The 18998-nt window shown below is 50.5% G+C and overlaps 6 protein-coding genes across 6 annotated transcripts; 2 read left to right on the top strand and 4 right to left on the bottom strand.

The window, feature by feature from the left end:
* Positions 1–676: 676 nt before the first annotated feature.
* Positions 677–3637, bottom strand: FTJAE_1661 (uncharacterized protein; the record flags this gene model as incomplete). The annotated part of the gene is made up of 2 exons (XM_037347774.1): positions 677–715; positions 776–3637. 2 exons carry the CDS (start codon positions 3635–3637, stop codon positions 677–679), a joined length of 2901 nt encoding a protein of 966 aa, XP_037211229.1.
* Positions 3638–4473: 836 nt separating this feature from the next.
* Positions 4474–5542, top strand: FTJAE_1660 (uncharacterized protein; the record flags this gene model as incomplete). The annotated part of the gene is made up of 2 exons (XM_037347773.1): positions 4474–4479; positions 4526–5542. The coding sequence occupies 2 exons, from the start codon at positions 4474–4476 to the stop codon at positions 5540–5542; spliced, it is 1023 nt and encodes a 340-aa protein (XP_037211228.1).
* A 228-nt stretch (positions 5543–5770) lies between these two features.
* On the bottom strand, positions 5771–8478 carry FTJAE_1659 (uncharacterized protein; the record flags this gene model as incomplete). Its single annotated transcript, XM_037347771.1, has 4 exons — positions 5771–7531; positions 7582–8321; positions 8369–8417; positions 8467–8478. 4 exons carry the CDS (start codon positions 8476–8478, stop codon positions 5771–5773), a joined length of 2562 nt encoding a protein of 853 aa, XP_037211227.1.
* Positions 8479–9313: 835 nt separating this feature from the next.
* On the bottom strand, positions 9314–9864 carry FTJAE_1658 (LYR motif-containing protein; the record flags this gene model as incomplete). Its single annotated transcript, XM_037347770.1, has 5 exons — positions 9314–9323; positions 9373–9422; positions 9473–9535; positions 9585–9719; positions 9841–9864. 5 exons carry the CDS (start codon positions 9862–9864, stop codon positions 9314–9316), a joined length of 282 nt encoding a protein of 93 aa, XP_037211226.1.
* Positions 9865–11711: 1847 nt separating this feature from the next.
* FTJAE_1657 (WD-repeat CRB3) lies at positions 11712–13085 on the bottom strand (the record flags this gene model as incomplete). Its single annotated transcript, XM_037347769.1, has 2 exons — positions 11712–12662; positions 12750–13085. 2 exons carry the CDS (start codon positions 13083–13085, stop codon positions 11712–11714), a joined length of 1287 nt encoding a protein of 428 aa, XP_037211225.1.
* A 3061-nt stretch (positions 13086–16146) lies between these two features.
* FTJAE_1656 (uncharacterized protein) lies at positions 16147–18237 on the top strand (the record flags this gene model as incomplete). The annotated part of the gene is made up of 1 exon (XM_037347768.1): positions 16147–18237. One exon carries the CDS (start codon positions 16147–16149, stop codon positions 18235–18237), a length of 2091 nt encoding a protein of 696 aa, XP_037211224.1.
* Positions 18238–18998: the final 761 nt, after the last annotated feature.

The raw sequence follows: 18998 nt of genomic DNA, 5'->3' as shown, positions 1-18998 counted from the left end.
CTCGTTGATGTGGTCGCACATTCAGCCTCGTGATTTTCTGAGAAATACATGATTCGCGAGGTGTCAAAAGTGCATTGAGTAACCCGTGTATGCAAAATACTTTTTCCCATAGTTAGTATCTCCCCACCGTCAGCTCAAAGTCCTAGAACTTGAGTGAGAATAATCATGTTATACGAAGTACATGCAGAGCAAGTACATGTCTAGATGCAGGCAGTGATACGAGGAACAAAGCAGGGGAATCCATGTGCTTACTGTTCACCAATCAATGCAAACCACCGGCTTTCACGATATATTGGATGCCACGGCCTGTCGGCTCCCGCGTCTCTGTCTTGCAAGTCCCGACGACGCCGTGGCGCCAAGCCCGGCGATGCTCCGCCTACCGGGACCTACGGAGATCCCGATCTCGGCCGTTTAAGCTGACAGATACAGCACGTGGCTTCTCGAGTTGTGGCATCTCATTTGGATCGTTACATTGTGAGGCTGACATCTTGAGGCAAGCCACCTCCATCTGTCAACGGAAACAATCGTTAAAAATCACCGGCATGACGTGGATCGGTAGATACTTTGTTTCCATTTACAGCTCATAACCAAATATTCTCCTCCCATTGGCCTGGCCTTCGGCCGGGTCTAGTAATTAGCTCCAGATAATGACATGCCCTCTCTTTTTTCATCCCTTTCAGCCCTCCCAAGTCCTGTTGATCTGTTTCCTCCTTACCTAGAACTTTTGTTAGCCAGATGTCATCATGAATGCGAGTGCGAAAGTGGGTTTGCTTACCATCGGTGAGAGGAAGAGTACGCCGCCCAGCAGCGATACAACGGTCAAAACAAGTGTCACCTTGTTGAAGCCGTTTCCAAGAATATCGAATACACCACTGGGTGCGACGCGTGTTCCAAAGACATCCACGCCGTAAGCAACAACCAGACTTGTGCTCTCCACAATGACTGGTGCTGTGAGAATGTCCTTGACACCCACCACGTTTCGCTGATGAGAGATGACTGACCGAGGGTCAATCTCGATGCTGGGAGTGTATTGGATGAGACCCTCAGCTTCCTTCTCAGCTGGAGTTGAGTCACGGCCGACCGGGCGTCGGGCGTCCAGGACCTGGCGAACCAGACCAGCGATGGAGTGGGTTTCAGGCATGTAGCCAAGAACCTGTCGGTTTGAAATGCCTTGTCGCGTTTGTGTAACCGACAGCTTGTCGAGTGGCTGAGACAAAACATAAGCTTGCTCCTCGACCCAAGGCAGAGCAGGTCCTGTTGGTGTGTCAACAGGCTTGAGAGACGAAAAGTTGACAGCGTCGTCAAGAGGGCCGCGGTCGTTGGGAGAAGAAGACTCGTAGAGGTCAACAATGACAATCTGGTAGCCTTGAATAGATCGCTTGGTGCCATCATCAAGGGTGTATCGGCCAAAGAAAGTGCAGGTGTACCAATTCTCAGCCATAGCACAAGAGATAGGCTTGGTAGCATCAACACCAGCATAGGACTGGGCAGCCAGAACCTGACCCGAGACAGTGTCGATCAGCTGAACAGAAAGAGAGGACTTTGCCTCGTCAATAGCAGCCACAACGATTGTGTTGGGGTTGAGGTACTTGTAGCTGACACGGCGATCAGCCAGGACACGGCCAATAGAGGCGACAGGGTCGTGAGGAGCATGCTTAGCAATCTCCACGATCTTCTGACCACGGAAGAGCTGAAGCTGCCAGACCTCTTGCTCAGTGACCTTGTTGTTCTCCTCAACAAACTTGACACCCTTAAGAGTCTCTCCCTCACCACGGACAACAACGGTCTCGCTGGGAGTGAAACCGGCGGGGACAGGTCCAATCTCTCCGTTGACACCAACAGGAAGTAACCACTTGCCAGCAGGGCTATCGACAACGACAGTGCTGGAAACGCGGGGAAGCGAACCGGCAGGCATCACCTCGACAACATCGCCAGTGTCGCTCTTGATAGCAACGTACTCGCCCTTGGCGCCACGCAGAGTGACCACACCCTCATCCTTGGCATAGATACCCTTGATCTCAAGAGACTCGCCAGGAAGTTGGGGAAGGACAGACTTGGACCAGATGACTTGACCCTTGTGCTCAGTGCTAAGACCATACACACGACCACGGCGAGTTGCAAGCACAATAAGCTTGTTGAAGCCGAAAGTATCGCGGTGCAGGCCCTCCTTCTTAGCAGCGGGCTCACCACCGAAGATGCTAGTGATGATTCGTTGAGGGAGAGATGCGAGGTAGTCAGGAAGGTATTGAAGGTCGTCGATATGTCGTGTAACACGGTGAATGTAGGCTGAGAGAGGGTTGGTGTGAGCCTCCTCCTCAAGAACCTTGGCGAGGTTCTCAGTACCAGGAATGTCAGCCCAGACAGCAGCAACAGCGCCAGTCAGACCTTCGGGTCGCTTCCAGTCAATCTCGCCGTTACGGACAAGAACCCAGTCATCTGACTTGGTGACGGCAGCAACTCGGATAGCAAAGCCCTCGGTACCAGGCTTCTTGAGGACCTCGGCAACAGCGTGAACGGCCTCGATATCACCAGCGGGCTTGAAGGGCCATCGAGCCAGAACAGCGTGAGACTCAGATGAGACAACAAGAGTCTCATCCTCAGTGACGCGAGCGAAGTAAACGTTGGCTCCGTCAGAGCTGGTAGAAAAAGCACCAGGGCCAGAAAGGTGAGGAAGTTCATAGGCCTTGGTGACCTGGTTGCTCTTCAAGTCTGTATGGTAAACCTCGGCCTTGTTTCCGGTCTTGGTTCGGGTGTGAACGAGAAAATGAGGCTGCGATTGAAGGAGGTGAGGCGCGTGAATGGTGACAGCGACAGCATCGGAAGGTAGCTTGAGCTCCTGAGTTGTCTTGCTTCCCAAGACATTGACCTTGAGCTTGGTGAGGGTGCTGTCGGCCCATGCGAGAATAGGGGCGGCAGAGTTTCCTCCAACGAACATGACGTCTTTGGGTCCATGAACGTCACCCTTAGTGCCAATGGCAAAGTCGTCCAATCGTCCTCCTGTAACGGTGTCGAGCGCAGTAACCTTGAGGCTGTAAGAAGCAGGCGATCCGTGAAGGCTGATAACATAGATCTTGGAGATGTCGGTTGAGACCTGAAGAGGGATGTTCTTGGCGACCTCGCGGAACTCCCAGATGACATTTCCCACAGTACCGTGTATACGTCGTAGAACCGTAGTGCCATCCTCGTCATACAGAACCAAAACATCCTTTCTCGAGCTCTCAGTGAGCTCCAGAACCTCAAGATCCTTGACCTCGCCCTTGAACTCATTATGCCACACATTTCGCCCTGTCAGCGCATCCCACGCCTGAACCCGCGATCCATACGCCGCAGCAACCCAATGCTCACCCTCAGCAGCGCGCAGGAAACCACCGCCATTGGTGATATCATCCGCGATTTGCTGACGCCAGACAACCTGGCCGTTGCTGGGGTTGACGGCGCCGATGAGACCGACGTCGCTGAGAGTGTAAAGGAGGCTCGCCTTATCTTGCTTGCGTGGGCGATGGAAGAAGGTGGTTTCGACTTGGGGGACGCCGAGGAGCGCGTGGTGGAAATCGATCTCGCCGACCTCGTCCTGGAAGACTGCGGCGCCGAGGGCCGAGAGCCCCAGGAGGAGCAATGGTTGGAGTGAGAGCCGCATGATGGTTGTTGAGGTTGTTGTGCGGCTTCACGCTTGGGAGCTTCAGACAGGAGCTGCTTGCATCATGACGGCTAGCTTATCTGTTCGTTGCGCAATGATTAGTCATCCAAAAGCTTAGGGTAGGCAACCAATGTCGATCATACCTGATGATGTAAAACTACGAAAAGCGATAAATTTATTTGTTTCTGGATTTTATATTTACTATTACTATTACTCTTAGAGTAGTGGATATCGAATCGTGACTTTTTAGTAATCCCAGTTGTTGTGTAAAGGCCAAGCTATGGCTGTGAAGCTGGATTCTGAAAACCGCTGGGCAACCGAGTACCTTCACAGCAAGCCCCAGAAATGAATCGTACATATCTAATCATCTTATGATCATATCAAAGCTATAGAAGAATTCATCTCGAGGTTTTAAATCTTAAATCTCATCATTATTGAGTCAAATAGTCTTGGTAGCTTGCACGCGAACCTATATCATGAGACCCTCCGCGCGTGTGTAGATCCCGTGCCACTCACGCAACCTCATGTCTCAAAACCACACTCTACCACTACTACTATTTCCAACCTTCAGACCAAAAAACAAGCCCATAGAGACTGTCTCGGCAGTTTCTTTGTTTCAAACCATAGTGATGTCTTTCGCTACGTTCTCATGTAGTTGTCATGTGGATATACGCACAGAGATGCCATCATCGATATATCCGCGTGCGTAGCATTGGCCTCGCATGGTATATAGATATCAAGACCCGAAGATGGAGGGAGATTTACGGAAATAAATTATCAATATTGGACTCGATATATTGCTCTTGGAGATCAAGAAACAAGATATGGTGTATAACATGGAGGTTTGTCTTACATCTAGTGCCCATAACTACCACTTACATGGTCCAGCCTCGATCCCTAATTCCGTCATGGTCTACCACTCCTCTACCCAACATAACCTTATCAGCCAGCGGTCTTCTCGTCCTCGCCGACCTTCGTACCATCTCCCGTCGTACTGCTCTCACAGGCGGTGCCTCATGGATCGATTCTCTAGTCCTCGCCCCGGGTTTGCATTACCAACAAGCATGCGATGACCTGGAACGTGAAGCTCCAATCGGCTTAATAGCACTATCTTCTCAGACCCTCGGCCAGATACAATATGCCGTGAAGAATACCATGACTGCGAGTTATCTCAAGAGTCTTGTCAAAGATGGCGCCGAGAACATCATCACTCTTGATGTTGGACTAGACACCCCTTGGGATGTAGTCAAAATCGTGGGCAAGGTCATTAGAAAACACAGGATATCAGATGAAGAAGACGACGATGAGGATCACGAAGACTGGGCATCACTGTCCGATGTCGACTGGCTCAGTCACCTCCTTTACCTAATCAGTCCCCTTATAACATCAACTTCCATAGCCTTCATGGTAATCTTTGAAGACTGGTGGGGCCTCGCAATTCTCCTTACTCTCGTCAGCTCTCGCATCCTCAACATCTGGGCCATAAAGCAACGCATGACGCACTCAGAACCATCACCCGAAAGTCTAACCATGACTGAATACACCGTCGATCTTGGCGGAGGACACAGCGTGCGTCTACGCGGTCCAGATGCAGACTTACAAGCTCTTGTTACTCATGCTTGGCTACGTACACAGTCGAGTCTGGAGGGTTATCTTGAGGCAGCGGCTAAGTTGATGGTATACATGTCTGCTGCACTGGGAGGAAACATGACACAGGCTGGAGCGATTGTGCTCATTGGACTACTACTTACCAGCGCTGCACTTTTGGGACTGAGCAATGCACATGCGCGAGGGTTTCGTATGCACGGTCGCTATGCGATGCCTCAGCAAACGAAGATGAAGGCTGTGGAAGTTCGCAGTAACAGTAGTACTTCGGCGGGAGAGGCGCAACCCGGATTAGTTTAAGAACTGGAGTGGGAACAATGGGAGATCGACCCATAAGAAAAACTCTACTGATATGTATATGTGAACCATATACTTTATTGCCTGTTGTCCGTGAATTCATTATAACTATCTACCCTAACTGTTATACAATCTCCGACTCTTTCTGTTTCATCAGTTATACGGCCATCGACTCTTCTAACACCTCTTTGATCCCTTTCAACCACCCTATCACTACCCATGCAGGCCATTCTAGTCTTGCATTGGCTCTTGTTGTGTTTGATGTCCTTCCGCAACTGAGGGTTCAGGAACTGCCGGGGCATCGATAGCAGGAGTCTCAACAATGGGAGGCTCAACAGTAGGCTCCTCTGTCTTCACCTCTTCAGTCTTAACTTCATCGGTAACCATGGGTTCATCAGCTGGTTCAGCTGGTGCCTCGGGTATTAATGCTGATTCAGGAGGAACATCAGCCGCCGGCTCTGTGACTGGTTCTGTAACGGGGTCTGCCAGTGTTTCCGCAGGATGCTCAGTAGTAGATTCAGGAGCAGCCTCGGTGATAGGGTCCGCAGCGGTTTCGGGGGCAGATTCAGCAGTAGGCTCAGCGATTAGCTCGGCCATGTGCTCAGAGACGGGTTCAGCAGCTGGCTCGATGACAGCCTCTGCGGGAACCTCTGCAGGCGCCTCGGCAACAGGCTCCGGTACCGACTCAGGTACAGGTTCAGCTGACGCTGATGCTTTTTGCTTCATACTCTCTATCTCTGCATGCTGCTCATCAAGTTTGTTCATCAAGCTAGTAAGCAAATTAGGCGATTCCTCGCGAAGAACTTCTTCAGCTGCAGGAGGAGCTGACTCTTCCTTGATCTCGGGTTGAGGTGGTGTAGGCTCCTTGATCTCCTCTGTGGCGGGTTCTTGAGGGGCCTCTTCCATAGTGGAATCTTGCACAGTGGTTTCAGCGGGCGGCTCAGGCGGGGGATCAATAACTGATGGAGCCACTGCTGGGACATCTGTGATATCAGAGATAGGAGCAGTGATAGAGGCTGAATCATCGGGCTTGATGCTATCCTCTGTCAAACCAGTTTCAGTTGTTATCAGAGGTGGTCGCTGCGAAATTGCCTCCTCGCCAGCCTGGATATCTGTTGAAGGCTTGACTTCACTGCCGGGCCCTGAAGCACCAGGCTCCCCAGAGCGTCCGGGAGGCGTGGTGGCAATGTTGCCAACCTCTTCAGGTGGAGGAGGTAATAGCGTCTCGCTGTCGGTCGGCTCCAACATTGGAACATCACGATCAGCCGCAACCTCAGGAGCCTCTCCGACAATGGTAGACGGAGGCTCGGCTATGGTCGAGTCCGCAGGTTCGACAGCAGGTGCGGCTGCCAGTTGTGGTCCTGGCCCAAAGGGAGCATCTATAGCTGCCTTCAGGAGCTGTTCCTCTGCTGAACCATGGGGTTCATCATCCTTGGCGGGTGGCTCTAGCGATGCTCGGGCAAGGTTCTCCTCAGTCAGTTCAGGCTCCGCGGGCTTTTCATCTCCCGCAGAAGGCGCATCTATCGCCGCCTTCAACAATTGCTCCTGATCCACCTCCTTGGTAGGCGAAGGCATAACCACGTTCTTAAGGGGGCTGCCTTCCTGTCTAGATCCACCAGGTGTAAGGGTTGTTGGGGGTGCCAGACTCATAGGGTTCGGTGGCACAGGCACAGGCGCAGATGAGTCGGTTTGCATGAAAGTATCAGGCTCCTCTTTTTCAATAGGAGCTGGGAGAGACGCCGGTGCCGGTTCTGGCGCAGGGGGTGGAACGGGCGCTGCTTCAGTGGCTGTTGTGGGGGTCGCGTCTGTCATCTCGTGATCTTGTGACTTGTTGTTTTCACCATTTGCTTGACTCTCCGCAGCTGGTGTTGCCTCTCCCTCTTCACCCTCGTCGCCATCGTCATCATCCCCATCTTCATCGTCATCGTCGTCATCTGCATCCGGCATTGGACTATCCTGATTGGCAGAGTCTTCACGTTCCTGTTTGATGGCCTATTAAAAATTAGCGATGGAGAACAGCACATCCACAGCCTACAACGTACAGCTTCTGTAGGGTTCTCGGGTTTAATTGGAACAGCGGGCACAACGCCATCTGCTCCAGCGACAGGCGCCGCCGCCGGAGCACCAACCTCAGGAAGAGGGTTCTTGATCTTCTTCTTTCCTCGGCCAGGACCAGCCTTGGCCTTTCTCTTTGGCGGTGGCGGCCTTCGTTTGGGAACGGGAGTCGTAGCAAGTGGTTCAGAGCCAGCAACGGGTGCTTGTTCAATTCGTGTCGAAACAATTTCACCCTGGACTTGTTGACCATCAGATAGCGTAACCTCTTCTGTATATGGGTTTCCGGCGGCATCGATTCTCCTGACAGTCGCCCTTGTAACTGTCGGTCCTTGAACCTTCTCTTCCACCGTCCGACTGGCGATCGTCACGGTGTTCTTCTGTCGTTTCGCGAGATGTGATGTACCAGGTGTGTCGATATTACGAGGCAACTGCTTCCATACTTTCACGCTGAAACCTCGAGCGCTTGCATCATCTTCCTTCTTCTCTGGCTTCTCAGGAGCTGCGTCAGCATCGGCCTCTTCCTCCTCAGCTGGCGCGGGTCGTTTATATAGTCTTCCGGATCGCGCAGCCGCCAGAAGTTCCTGACTGTGGGCTGGCAGGAGATGCGAGTCTTTTGGCATGCCGTGAGGTAAATCGATCGACCAGATATCATTCTGCTGAGTCTGTTCCTGCTGTTGCGGCGGCGCAACCTTTATCCATTCTTGTCGCCATTGTCGCACGGGAAGACCTTGGGTTAATTAGTACGCGTCGTAGCGTGCGATCGGTATTTCGTACCTTCGAAGTCATCGTGCTCGGCATATCCTGATCTGTTGGCGCGTCGCGTCTATACTAATTAGTCGATGGTTGCACAAGGGAAGCAGTGATTCACTCACTCCTGGCGCCATCGTGGCTGACTTAGTGCGGCGACTCTTATGATACTATAGCAATGATTTCAAGCTTTATTTTAACGTCGATTGAATTGCGCTGTGGTCTCGTAATAATGTCGCTGTTGCAGCTTGGTTTACAAGGCTGAGTCGCGAGTCGCGATGGGCTGTCGAAGGTTGTTAGTTGGCCAATTGAAATTGGTGAGACCCGCTGACGTAATCCAATGTTGAAAGAATTGAAGATGATGGCCATTGAGATATAAATCAAGAGATGTAAACATGCAAATATGTACTATCTGATAAAGGCAGCGACTGCCCCATTAAGGCAGAGGACCTCATATGATTTTGACTTCTGAAATAATGACCTGCTATAGGGGCCTCACTGTTCAAGTCTCTATATGAAAGTTGAAAGCCCAACGGTCTCTCCCGTCTAAGCCTGATGAAATAAGATTAACGGCAAATATATTATGCTTCGCGAGACGAAAGGCTGTCAATTGACATAAACTCAATTGGCTCCGTCAGTTTCAAAGGCAGGAAATTTCAGTGGACGGGGTGACCCAGGCTCTAGCTGTACAATGCTACTAAGCTTGGAGACATGCATGCAGGCTGACAGCATTCGACACAGAAACCAAATATTGAGAGCCAAATAGAATCAGAATTGAGATTCGCCATCTAGTATGCGAGCCGCATTGCCCATTCTCCAGTACCTCGAGACACCCCCGGGGCTCGCTGACGCCTTTGAACCTTTGTGGTATCCGATACATATACATTTATCCCCGTAACCATGCTACTGTACACACGAGTTGTCTCTTTTATCCTTTATCCAGTCGTTTCGAGATCGTTATGGTCAAATCGTTTAATCGTAACTACGTCAACGTCAGTGGTGAATGGTGGCGATAGCAGCTTTTTACATACCCCTGCTCCTTCTGCCTCAAAATCTCTTGATTGTTGCCCGTCTGCTTGCCCTGACGGAGGTTAGTATGCTAGATATGTGATCTCAATGGGCCTGACTTACCGAGATTCCACCCTCAACAACTAATCGGTCGAGCTGGTAGAACTGGCTGATGACTGTTTGGCGCTGATTTCTGTCAGCACTTTCCCCTCCCAATAGTATCGTTACCACGCACCTTCAAGCTTTGAAGCTCCTTGATCCCATGCTGCACCAACTCCTGCACCTTTCGACTATCCTGCTCGCCCTGATGCTCCCTGAAAGCATCCCTCGTCCGTCGCTTCGCATACTCTCGAAAGTTGTACGCAGCGAACTGCGAGCCTTGCCGTAATAATTGGCGGTACTGGTTAAAATCCCCATCAGCAATTGTCGATATCAAGAGTGCACGGCGATCTCTGCAAATTTCGGCGGCCGTAATGAGGGGCAGGACTCACGAGCGATCGGACTTGTTGCGGCATGTCGCCTCTGAGTGTACCAACGACAGACATTTGGTGTATGTTGTAGGTTGGGGAAATCGACTAGATTGTAGATTCGCGACGGCTTAGAAGTATCCGATGATGCAAGGCATTTGACGCTGCGAGCTCGGTGTTAGTCGGCGCGGAGAAATTTGCCGCTCCGGCCGGCCTTTCCGCTAGTGGAATTCGTACTGTAGTTGGCCATCCTTTTTGGTGTCGAGCACAGTGCTTAAAAGGCGATTGCTATTCGGCATCATGCTCCGTAGATATCGGTGTATTATCAATCATTACGACGTGCATTTATGATAGAGCTATTGGCAAATCTGTAAGGGAATGGCCTTGGTAGACGTCACCTTTACGAGTGATTTGCTTACCGGAGACCATTGTATTTTGGTTGCATATGGCAATAATCCGGTGTATTGAACAATATGTGATATACAGAGGAAAATATTATCAATATCTTAGGTGATTCTACTACCCTAGAGTACTGATATTTCACTCGAGTTTGGAAGCATGTGGGCATGGGTCACTGTCTCCTACACGAGAGAAACAAATAGCCTAGCCCCTATTTGTCCAGTAAGAAATACCACTTGAGGCTGGACTATCATTCAATGAATTCCTTGTGGAAGTAGGGAACTTGGAACACGACTTTCCGCCCCTTCCATTAAACATTTACACGACATGCCTTCATGCCCTCTGGCTACTCAGAACCTCACACAAATCACAAAAGCAAACTCATTCGTGCAGAATCATATCATTCCAACTCCTATTCCACTGATGCCTCACCGCAGCTACTCCTATCCCTCGCATCCAATCCCTACGGGCATATCCGCCACCTGTCTTAAACCCTGAAGCTGAAAACACCTCTCCTTGCAGCGGGTTCTTGATCATGTCCGAGAACAACTGCAAGCAATGGGCTAGAACACAGAATACAAGCATGGAAACAAAACCGCAGTGATGATCTCTTCTCTCGCGCGTGTTGTCTCGGGCCTTAGGAGCCGTTTCTGTCGGATGGACTATTCCGCGTCGTGGCGGTCGGGAGGTACGATAACAAGACATCCATATGCAAGGGAATAAGAATGAACTATTGTCAAAAGCATCATCAGTTGCATGTAACCAAAAAGTTTCAATTTGGATGACGATAATGTTGTGATCAATCAGAAAACCTCAGCTGGGTCAGTATCGGGTAGTGTCATTTCCCCAGCAAATACGACTGCAAGTCCCTCCCGATGTGGTCAAGTTTATTTAAACGACAAGCCCGTTTATCGGATCTGGGTGACGATTTCACCTAGTGAAGTGGCAGATGTTACACTCGCAGAGCGTCTCGGAACCCCTTGCATGAGAATCCAAGACTAGCGCCCACAGCATTTATCATCTGCATTAGAGAATCCCTTGCGTTAAACAAGAAACGAAACTGAAATGCAGCCACACTTTGCTGCAAGAACTTTTTCACTGCGATGCACGTTACTCCGAACCGGTGCGATGCAACTCCAGGTGCGGGTTATGGCAGCCACCACGAATTCAGTTCTCCAAACAGGGAAGTAAAGTTGAGAATGCTTCTCCCAGAGAATGTGAGTTGTGACACATGTGCAACCTGCTGTGCGCTTTGACATATTTCTCGGGAGGACCAAGTTGGAAGGAGAAGAGTGAACGAGGCCAGCAACGTGAGTTGTACGACTTGTTACATAGGACATGCTAGAGCGTTGAGGCTGAGAAAAGAGACGGGAAGCAACATGAACTAATCCGAAACGAGGTTCGACTGTGGACGGTTTATGCGTGCTCTCAGGAGATTACACATTAGAGTATTTGGGAAGCTAACTGCTGTAAGGGTGTGCACTTGCGGCAGATATCTAACTAATCGGGTCTCGGAGAAGGTTGCAGCTGTTTATGATGGCCCGGAACTGTGCGTCCTGTCTAGCAAGTTCGTCATCTTGTTGAATCTCTGGTGGATTTGTTACAGATGAAATTGCTGTCTCAAGAGTTTCCGATGGGATCCCATTGGTCTCGAGCAGCTGGTCAAGCTTTGTATGCTCCCCCAGATCCGTGGTAAGCTGGGCCGTAAAGTTGTACCGCTTTAGGCTCTGGTTTGTTTTCACAATGGATACCGTCTTTGTTGGTTGCTCAGTTGATAGCGGAGGTATGAAACACAGGTTGGTGACAGAAGCATTTAGATTCGCAACGTCTGTAGAGTGGCCGTTTTCGGCCAGACTCCACCGTAGAATCTTGCCTTTGGTGTGTCCGGACAATATCGAAGTGCCGTCATATGTCAGAGCAAGGCATGATGGCTGTCCGACTTCTGGATCCGAAACAGCAAGTGGGGTGTTGATTTGCACGACAATAGACGGTAGCTCTGTGCTGCGGGAACCAAGCAACGGCTTGTCGCCACCGAATAGCTCGACAAGGTAGATAGCACCGGCCTCAGAAGACACGAAGAGTGCCCTGGCACTTGGGTCCAGACGGGCGCAGAGAGGGAAGGCTGGGAAGAGCAGTGTGCGGAGAAGCTGGCCGGTCTGGTAGTTCCAGATGATGCATGTCTTGTCCTTACTGGCGGACACGCATATGCTAGTTTCCGGGTTGGTGCCAGGACCGACAGTAAGACTTGTGATAGCACCGCGATGGTTGGAGAGGGTTAGATCAGGCTCTTGCTCCGCCTGAGCATCGAGCTCCAAAAGTCGTGATATTGACCATACGTTAATGTTTGAGTCATCAGAACCGGACAGGATGTGATATGGCGTCACGGCCAAGCAAGAAACAGCTTGAACATGGCAAGGTGGTGTTGACACGAGCCGACCTGTACACGTCTATATCACTTGTCAGTATTCATATTCGATGATAGTATCACGCGTATAAGGTAGCACTCGCAACGGCGTGGGTGAGACTGAACTAACCTCCCAGAGAAATAGTCTGCCCTCGGTAGAGCCCACGACTAACACTTGGCCAGCGAGTGCCAAGCTGCGGATCCTCTCAGGGAACGGCACGAGAGCCTCCTGGTTGCCGCGTATACGCGAGTAGACGTGGACATGTGCCTTCTGGTCTTGTGCCGCGAAAATATGAGACTCGCTGACGGCTAGACCGTTGACAGGGGTGGAACTCTTCTTGAAAGATGCCTTGATGGTGTGGGATGGTGTGAGGGAGTGAGAGTAGATGCCGACGTCCTTGGAAATGGCTGTGTTGGCAGCGAGAGGAGGACCGCAGATGGTCGAAACGAACTCTTGGGTCAGCATTGTCTTTGGCTGCCGTTGACGAATGTCTTTTTCGAATTTAATGAGATAGTCTTCACTAAGAGCTCTCTGCTGGGCGGTCAACTAAGGAATGTTTGTTGGCCCAAAGTCGTGGTAATGGTTGCTGGAAAGCGCCCGAGAAGCCGGGATCAGCCAATTCACAAAGAAAGCTGGTCTAAATCTCGCAATGGACCATGCGTTTGGGAGACTGGAAGTGTTGTAGAACAAGCAAACAAAGACTGTGCTTGTGGTGGTGTAGACTGAAGTGAAATAGCTAGCGAGCAGAGCCAACAGAACAGGCACTTACAACTGCACCTAAAAATCTAGGTGGTGTTGTGTAACTGACCAATCAGAGCTCGTCTTTCACTTTTTCCAATGGCTTTTTTTCTCTTCGTATTGTGAAGGGTCCAGGATGGTCTAGGTCGAGTTCTAGGTCTAGGAACTTTTTCAAGATGAGACTAAGACGAGACGAGATCTTTGATGAAGGAGATCTGATGTCTCTGAAAAGGCCGAAACAAAATTGCTGGGATCGTTGCAGAAAGAACTTTTCTTTGTCTGTGTTTGCCTGGTCGAAGCACAAGCTTTGACCCTTTCTTTTCTTTTCGTCTGTAGCCGCAAAGTTTTGATTGCTTTTTTGGTGGATCCCATCCGTTCTCTTTGCGCCAAAAGCAGCCGCGGGCGGTGAGCGCCTGATTTGAGCAGATGGATGAGATTAGCGCGGTGGACAGTGCACGAGTCCCCTAGAAATGTCACCTTGTATCCATAATTCAGGTACCATCAGCGATTGATAGATCCAATTCTCCGGCTTCAGCTTGATTATTGGCAATATTGGCTGTAGCTTAAATCGATTTCGATTAAAGATGTATTGAATTGTTGTAATTGAGCCTAGATCAACGCCAGTTATGAGAAGTCTGAAGTATTGACTGAGGTGGTTTAGTTCCACTGTCTTACCTGCCACCCTGTAACTTACAGGTGTTTCCTCTGAATCTGCACTGAAGCTCTCAGAACAGTCCCTGCCTGGGCTGTCTGTGTCAAACTTAATTGCTTTTTGCTTCTCGCATCATCATCGACCATCTTCTCGCTTCTCTCCCTCAACGATTGACATGACTCCCTTGCTTACAGATGCTCCACTGTATTTCCATGTCTTGCCGACCGTTACCACAGCGAACGGTCCTCTTTTCTTGTTCTTACTTCTCTTCGTCTTCCTCTCTCATTGAGAGTTAGCCTGCGGGCACTTATCACATACCAGACTAACCCCCATTGTCAACCGGGTGATGATTTCAGTAATTGACATCAGCAATAGTTCGAGAGAACCACGTTTACCTCATTCGATCTCCTGCATGAAAACACATGGCCTAGGCTTGAAAGTGATAGTCTATCACATCTCGCCCAACTCATCTCATCTCGTCACCTTTCGCTTCCAGCACGTGCAGACGATAACCATGTGGTGACCGATAAGCGTAACGCATACACGCATACCTGACCCAGTTCTGATGATCTCCCTTACATCTGCGGACCAGGGGCCCTCTCACACTACCCTGTCCTGTCCTGTCTGCCTGTCAAGTCTGTCATAATCTGATCCTGGCATGCTTGGGTTCTCCGCATCTCCATTGTTCCCCTGGCTATTTCTCATTATCGTCTCCCTGCTTCCAGATCCGAGTCTTCCCCGGCGGAATCGCGTATGAACGGCAGCTTGGAAGAGAGCTCTGCTCTATCTCGACCATTTTGAGGCCGAGACCTGACAATGGGGATCAGAGTTTAGCTTGCATACCAGTCTTCCGTTTCAGCCACGATGCCATCACAACAATGCTGCTAAGCTGGCTAAGGTGCTTACTGACTGACTATGATCGCGTCCGGTGATGCTTTGCGACCGGGGAGAACAGTTCTAATTATTCCCGGGTGATGCACCAGCACTAACTCACCCGCCTCGAGGATCTAATCATCTCACTGACGCAAAACTGTCTGTCCCTTGGTGTGGACGAGTTCAATGCCCAGCCGCTATCTGCGCCCTTGTTGACAATGTCTTGGCACACTGGAACACCATGTCCAGTCCTGCTCTCTCTCGACGCTAAGTGGAATTCAGTTGTCTTTCCTTACTGATGGCAGCTTCAAGTGAAAGTTCTGTCTTGGCGCCGATTCAGCTTCCCCCGGCCCTGCATAGTTGCCGTTCGCGGACAGTAGCTCGCGGCATTTTCCCGCTTGAGCTTTTTGTGAGAGCCGTAGGCATGTTCGCGTTCTCCAAGTGGAGATGTGATGTGATATGTAGACATGTCACAGCAGATTCCAGCAAGCAGCCTGCATCCCGAGATGGAGGTAACAATGCAATGCTCGTGGGCAACACACACAGACAACTCCCTTCTTGTCCTCCCTTGCACTTCTTCCTTGGTTTCTTTCGTCCAAGGATCAGCAGCTTCCAAACCTTGAGGTCGAAAAGAGTCAAGTTCCATTAGAGCCCGCTCGCGGCGCCTGGGGACGGTCCATACGAACTTACCTGTCTTGGTCTGTCTTGATTTGTTTTGCTTTTTCGCGGCGAGACCATTGCGTCCCCGACAACGCCACTCAGATTCCCACCTCATTCCTGTCGTCAGGGCGTGGCCGTTAGTTACATTCATCTCTTCCGCTACCAGCCAGTGCCAGTGCCAACGCCAGTCCCGATGCCAGTATCACGTCCTTGGTTACCTGGCCTGTGCTATGTGCAACTGCAACAGACCCCGCCCGTCCATTCTTTGCCTTTCCCACTGCAGCCCAATTTCTTGCTTCCATCCCATGTCTCTCGACGTTTACATACAGTACGTACTTGTACATACATGGTCTCGTCGATCTAACGGACTAATAAGCCCCTGCCTCCCTCGATCGACGGTGTCTCGCCCTGCATGTCCACTTCTAGCCATTGTTATATCCACTATTCCCTGATCACTTGCTATTAAGTTCCAGTCCGAGTCAAATCATATAAGTGTCGTGGTGCCCTTTGAGATCGTCCTCCTCTAAATGCCAAGGCAGTGAATCACGTTGATTGGTGGTCTGTTCTTGTTGTTGGGTCTTGTTCGTCCCTGCATCAGCCTCCATGTCTGTGCTCGCTCCTCGGATTCCAGTGGCTATATACTTATACAGACAAGATCCAAATTCGCGCGAGGCTTCACCTTCGCCCTCAGCACCATCTTCTCCTTCGAAAAGACGTTCAGTCTCGAGCATGACAGGCTTGCTGCCGCTTGCATTACCAGCTCCTCGCTCAGAGACACCAAGTATTCTCGACGAAGAAGTCATTGACGACATGATGGATTGCTTTCCTGAGATGCTGGCCAGAGATCTGGAAAGATCGAGCTCGGTGTTCATGGCAAAGAACATGACTGCTGGTATGCCATCCGCTCCCGTGTGGTTTGCAGAGGACCACGCCACTCATGGTATAATGGGACCAAGTCGAATCATTACTTCCCCATATCAATCCGGATCCGTGCGAGTACAGAATTTAGGGTCCATAGAAGAGCGGCAGTCAATGGTGTCTTTTCTTGAACATCGGGGGCATGGTGTTGATGAGATCGAATCTGACGAGGAGTCCGAATCATTATCAGAGTCCTCTGAAGCCATTGAGGTGCCTTCTATCAAGTTACGCGAGCAATCCATTGTCACAACAGCGACATCTCTCACATCGGCCAGTGGAAACCCACCATCGCCCAAGGATCTCCTGTCACCCACGCGAAGTCAAGAATACAGTTGGATTGATGTTGATTCTGACGACGATGATGATGAGCCTGAGCCTCAAAGTCGGGAGCAGTTGACCACGCCAAAAGAGACTGCTGCTTTATCACCACGACCTCCTGCACCCCCAAACACCGAGCCTACCTTTGATATCACTGTCATGATGGAGGCGCCCAAACCTCGGCTTCACAGAGCCTGCTCCTGCATTGACGAGTCTCCCAAACAGAGCAAACACAAAAGACAATTCTCAGTAAAATCCATGGACGCGCCAACAATTCCCCCCAGAAAAACATCCCTCACAAGTGCGACGGATCCATTGGACACAACTCCTCGGATCGTAATACCCAGCTTTGATTCGCGGATGGGCCCGGACAGTCAAGGTTACACCACGCAGTCACTCTCTTACACCCAGCGCTTTCGCGACGAGACCGACAACAACACAATCCTTCTCAAATCAGACTTTGGATCAATTGAGCTAGAAATCGAGGACGAAGACACATTCATGGAGCACTATCCACCTCCCCCACCACTGTCACGACCTGACACAGTTTATATCGAACAAACTCCACCTCCATCACCACTACCCACTGTCGAATCTTGGCTAGACGACTCCAATCCTCCATGTCTGCCTCAAATTCCCGTTGACGACTTGGCAAAGGCCGTGCCTCTGCCACCTGATATTATCGAAACACTACGAGTCTCAATCGCTTGCTTCCCAGAAACAATGCTCTTGTCATCTAGCCTGACGACAGAAACAATCCGCGCCTACTCAAAGAAAGTCCGGCAACCTTCAGTCGACGCTTGGTCTGAGCCAGCCAACGACTCATCGACACTGCACCCACGAAAGTCAATCTGGAAGAAGGTTGTCTCACATGGTCGCGACTCAACTAGCACCAGACGTCAGCGGTTACACTCGTATGATAGCAACACACATTCGGTCGCCGCCGCATCTCCAGTGCCCTGGGCCTCGCTGCGACATGTGTTTTCCGGCTGCTCAGATTACATTTGTGACGCCCTGTATGCGCACATCGTCGCCTACAACTACGTTTCACGAGTTCCCCGCAACCAGCCATTAGGACAGCGAGCGTCGACCTCGGACTCGAAACAGCAGGGTGAGAACATCCCCAAGAAGGCTGCATCGCTTCTAGGCCTGGGCACACCTCAGCTCAACCCCTCACCAAGTGTTGGTCGGTTCGCCAAGAAGTTCAGTGCTCCCCTGACAGTCATGGGATTCGGCAAGGAGGAAACATCTACAGCAACTGTTCAAGACAATGCGACGCGAAATATCGAATCGGGTCTTCTTCGCTGTATCTCTAGGCTAGTGGCTACAGCCAGGATGATCTCTGAAGGAGGTGCTGGGGAGGAGAGATTAATGGACACGGAGGCGCCACAGGAGGTCGACATGATTTTTGTGAGGAGTATATGTGAGATCGTCAGACTATCAGAGGAGACATCATGAAGCCTGGTTATTGAAGCAGCATAAACCTCCGGGGCATTGACCCAAAGCGCTCTTTTCAGCAGCCTTTTTTATTATGTTCATATATGGGAACGGTGTTAATGGTTGTATACCCTGATTGACAGGTTGGGACTTTTTTACTTGGCCTGTGGACCAACGAACTCGAGATAATGCAGTCACGTCGACTCTGAATTGAAAGATTACCACTACAAAATCTTACTTAGTACTCCTCTACTATTGTCAGCCAAGTGACGTCTGACTGTTTCAGCCCTTTCCACCAACACTCTCATCTCCCCGTCTAACGTTGCACCGAGTCCATGGATAACTGCCTCGCCAAGACCGTCATCCCAGACCAAGGGATAAGAGGCTTGAAGCTATCGAGGACAACAAAAACTTGCGGGATAACGAGGCTTTTCGAACTACCAACAAAGCTACTCTAACATCTTTTAAGGTTCCCCGTACGGGGCGCTGGTCCCTGATTTATCTCAAGGGGGAGTTTATTCAGGCTGAGCTATGGCGTTTTAGATCAGAGCCAGATGGTTCCCGGAGCTAACAGTCTTACTCTTACTAGGGGGAGCTATAACCGACTACCATCTTAGCTCGGATCGAGAAAAAAGGTCATGGTACTGTAGTATTCGTCTCTTCGGGTCCGAGGGTTGCCGTGATTTGTAATGTGTCATGAGACGACGCCAAGAGATCTAGGGATTCGTGTGTGTGACACCATGCCTGAAGGAAAGTATTTGTGTTTATTCTCGTAGCCTCTT

This window comes from Fusarium tjaetaba (genome assembly GCF_013396195.1).
Source record: "Fusarium tjaetaba strain NRRL 66243 chromosome Unknown NRRL66243_c0000030, whole genome shotgun sequence".
Classification (NCBI taxonomy): domain Eukaryota; kingdom Fungi; phylum Ascomycota; class Sordariomycetes; order Hypocreales; family Nectriaceae; genus Fusarium; species Fusarium tjaetaba.
Note: the sequence above shows the minus strand (reverse complement) of the source record. Positions and strands in the feature narration are given on the sequence as shown.